The sequence below is a fragment of the Garra rufa genome, chromosome 20 (assembly GCF_049309525.1).
Source record: "Garra rufa chromosome 20, GarRuf1.0, whole genome shotgun sequence".
Lineage (NCBI taxonomy): Eukaryota > Metazoa > Chordata > Actinopteri > Cypriniformes > Cyprinidae > Garra > Garra rufa.
The window spans coordinates 28,234,175-28,238,576 of NC_133380.1; the positions used below are offsets into that span (position 1 = coordinate 28,234,175).

General features: G+C 37.9%; 1 protein-coding gene across 1 annotated transcript; it reads left to right on the forward strand.

Moving 5' to 3' along the window:
- Positions 1-3,226: 3,226 nt before the first annotated feature.
- On the forward strand, positions 3,227-4,402 carry hoxc12b (homeobox C12b). The gene is made up of 2 exons (XM_073825537.1): positions 3,227-3,833; positions 4,137-4,402. Exons 1-2 carry the CDS (start codon positions 3,227-3,229, stop codon positions 4,400-4,402), a joined length of 873 nt encoding a protein of 290 aa, XP_073681638.1.

Consider the following 4,402-nt stretch of genomic DNA (forward strand, 5'->3'; position numbering starts at 1 on the left):
CCCATTTTGAGCGGCTGTGTACTCATGATAGCACCTAGCTCAGATTTTGTACAAGCTGCCTGGGCTGGCCGTACTTCTTCTGCAAAGCTTGCAGGGCAACGGTGTATGGTTGCGGGTGGTGCATATATGCTTTAGCCAGTTGTTGAGCACAAGCAAACTTCAGATGACTCAGCAACACTTGATATTTGTACTGCTCACTGATGTGAGTATGGTGACTTAAGAGATTGTCTAAAGCCAATTTCAACAAGGCAAAGTCACTTTCGGTGCCACTCTCAAACAGTGTGGGCCGAGGGATGCCGTATGCTGCTGCCATCAGAAGCTCTGTCCCGGGTTGAGGTAAGTAACCAGCTTGAGGAACAGGTAAAGGTGGATGAGGTTGAAGGCAGATAGGTGTGTTAGATGAGAGTGTCACTCTCTGATGAGTGGTAGAAATGGGCTGAGTCTGACTCATAAGGGGGGCTACCTGACCTGGTAACAAAGTATTCACATGTGAGACAGATGCACTGATGCATCTGGGCGTGGTACCGCAGGCTTTGTCGCTGATGGTTGCAAGGGGGTAGTTGCATTCGTATAAATTTTACAACTTTATTATTGTAATCTTATTATTCATTTAAAGTTGATTAATATGTTTATTAATAACCGATAATTTTAGATGCAATAAGACATTATCACAAACAAACTCTAACATACAAACTCAAACACTCTAACATACTCTAACATCCCCTTTGTCGGAAATGATCATGGAAACAAAATTGTGTACCTCCCTGTGTATCCACCCCAGACATTCCCTCCCCTTTTTTTACAGGCTAGTCATGAATGTGAACAAGTATACCATTGTACTGATGTCTAGCAAGATGTCATCGAAATGATTGAGTTAAGCTATGAGCTATTTTTTGCCTCAAAAAAAAAAAATTAAAAAAAAAATGAGGGAACAGTTTTGTGCTACTAAAGCATGAACCCTGAATGTTCGATTTTTTTAAGATGCTGTGTAGATAGACCTTACCAGGAACAAGATATAGTCAGTTGCATGAGGATTGTTCATAGCCTACGGATTAAAAAGATTAATCTACGACCAACAGCAAAACGTGACTTCTTGTTTCTTGGTGTCCAAACCTGTTCCCCTGAGACTAACATACTTGCCTAGAATTTCTAGTAAGATCTTGATTGGTTGGTTCGGGTGAGTTTACAATTGGCGTTAAACTCTGCAGGACAATGGCCCTCAAGGAACAGGTTTCGGACAACCCTGGTTTATTTAATGATAACATGGCATTCTCTTATAAACAACTTCTTAGTGCACTTCACTCTTTTTAAAAACAGGTTAGTAAAGCATGGCCTGTTAAACTGCTGTCAAATTATTTAATGTTCTTAATTATCATGAATTCTAGTGTAGCATTTAATCGTTAAGCTATCTGAGTGACCATAAGCAAAGCACACTGCGTTTTAAAAGAAAGAACACATGGAAGATGGTCTCTGACTGCCTCTAGTGGCGTGAGAGTGTAAACGTAAAGATTAAGGGAGGTGGGGGTATTGGTGTTATACAATGCACACAACACTAAAAAGTAAAAAGTAATTTTTGAGTAAAAGTTACTTGTTAGTGTAATAGGTTAACACTCAGAGCACAAATAGAAAAAAAACTTGCCCATTTGGTCTTTGCAGTTTGCTTTTACAATTGCTTTTGCAGTTAAAGAACATCTGTCTGACTTACATGTCACTGTGTATGTGATAAATCTTCCCTCTAACAGCATAAATAATTTAGAAATATTACATACTCATCATATGGCTTGAACAGTAGTTGAGGCAATCCCATGCTCACCTGTCATTTGAATTTTGTAAAGGTTCGATTAAACAGACAGTGTAATGCTGTTCTCGTAATTTTGATAATAATTAGATAATTAACATGTTTTTAAAATATATATAATAAGAACGGCTCTGACGTTAGAAAGGGCCATAGAAGGAATACGGTAGTGTTGTGACCACACTAGAGGATTCAAAATCAACGGAATCCAAGACTGTTGTTTAAAAGTGCAGTCGCTGCACTAGACACTGACCTTGAACAGATACAAAGCCAATGGGAAAGGTCAAGGAAGCCTAAAAAGCACAACAAAGCTTTGTAGAGAGGAACCCGTGTGTGGTTAGTTAATTTGAGGTTTGTTTCGATATAAACTACCGGTTACGATAAAACTATAGAAAAAAAAGTTTTATGGGAAGGTGTTTAATAAGGACTCAAGTTAACCTATGTGATTCATATGCATTAACCTTTTTTATATAATAAAAATTATGAGAAATTATTAAAAATTATCTTCACTTGTGTTCCGAAGATGAACGGAGGTCTAATAGGTTTGAAATGCCATATAGGTGAAGTAAATTATCACAGAACTGGTGAACTAACCTTTTATTTCAGATGCGCTTGCTGTCATGTCATATTTGTAATTGATTTTCATTTTTTTTACACTTAAGACGAAATCTCAGAGAGAGAGATACACCATGAGAATGACGAAGATGAATTGTGCTATCTAGCCCTCATATAATGCTAATTTTACGACTTTGCGACTTTAAAAAAATGTTACCCATAGACAAAAAGAACTCTAGTTTTTCACCTATACAGACTTTACTTGTTATACTGTTCCATGAAACATTGTGTATTTAGTGTGTATTCGTTTATATATAACGAAGATGATGTTGAGGCAATTTTCTTGTGTGTAATTTTCTTATAAAATTGCTCTCAGTTTAATGTCATGGCTTCGCACTTAAGTTGGGGGTTCAATGGTGATGATAGCACAAAGGCCTCCTTAGTTATACTTAGACTAGTAGTAGTATATAATACGGTAGTAGTATATAATAGCGCGTTTTCAAATATGTTGAGAATGCGCCAACGCGCATTGTGTTTGCATTAATATAAGATGATATCTTTTTTTCTGATAAAATTATGATTGTTGATGTTATTGATGATGATGATGTTGTTTTATTTAGTTGAAAATATACATTGTACATAGAGAATATATGCTAATTTTATTCTCTTTTGAAAAAAAAAAAAATTTACAAATTTTTTTTTTTTGTAAATTGTTTAAATCACAGACACGAAACATAGTGGGTGGTACCTTCTGCAACTCACTGGCAACCAGTGCCATGTGACCACTATACAGCCAATGGAGGGCAAAATGGTTTCCTTCCCAAGTTAAATGTAAGATTAGTTATAAACTTCAAACTCTTAGCCAGGCCCGCTGAAATGGGCGAGAATACTCTCCTTAAACCTGGGCTTGTGGGACAATTGGTTAACATTCATACAGGGGATGCATTTTATCTCTCAGATTTCCGTGCGTCAGGGGGACAGCTGGCGGGGCTACATACTCTCCGCTTCTCAGGAAGAGACAATGTCTGCTCTTTGCCTTGGAACCCATCGGAACCATGCACTGGATATCCACAATCTTATATTAGCGGCCCCATTTCTCCAAACCCCGCATTCAATCAATGCGAAATCCCTCAACAGGAAGACAACAAATGTTTTTACAGTGACATTGCATGTGCCACAGGCGGGGGTCGTGACAACACTACAAATCTTAAATTAAACGAGAACGCATGGGACAACTTATCAGTATCTATCACTGCAGAAAACGGACTGAACACTCTGAACGGAATGGATAATGGAGTAAGTTATTCCAAATATGACTACGTAACAAATGGCGAAAAAATAACACCAAATCCTCCATCGTGTCGGTCCCTTGAATCAGATTCTGGTTCTTCACTCCTTAACGAGGGGGCCAAGACCCCATCAGGCATCACACATTCACTGACATCCCCTGACATCCGCGCAAGTGTTGCAGCCATAAACGGAGGTGAGTTTTTATAATGTTTTTATCCAGTTCTTAATAAGTTCAAGGTATGAAGATGAGAAGATGATGCATTCTGAAAGAAAATCATGCATTTTCTCTTAAAGTGTACTGCATGTAGACCAATTTAGTGTATGTGTTAGGATAGATAGATAGATAGATAGATAGATAGATAGATAGATAGATAGATAGATAGATAGATAGATAGATAGATAGATAGATAGATAGATAGATATTAGTAATAAATAAGTAATTTGTGTGTTTATTTTGCAAACATGAACAAAAAATGATTACTTGTTTTGTTCTAAGGTGCTCTGTGGTACCCAATGCACATACGAACCCGAAAGAAGCGAAAACCCTATTCAAAACTCCAGCTGAACGAATTAGAAGGCGAGTTTATCCTGAATGAGTTTATCACTAGACAACAGAGGAGGGAACTGTCTGACCGGCTAAATCTTACGGACCAACAGGTGAAAATCTGGTTCCAGAATCGTCGCATGAAGAAGAAAAGGCTCTTGATGCGAGAACAGGCATTGTCTTACTTTCAGAGCCAGGCTTATGCCGTGGCAAATTAG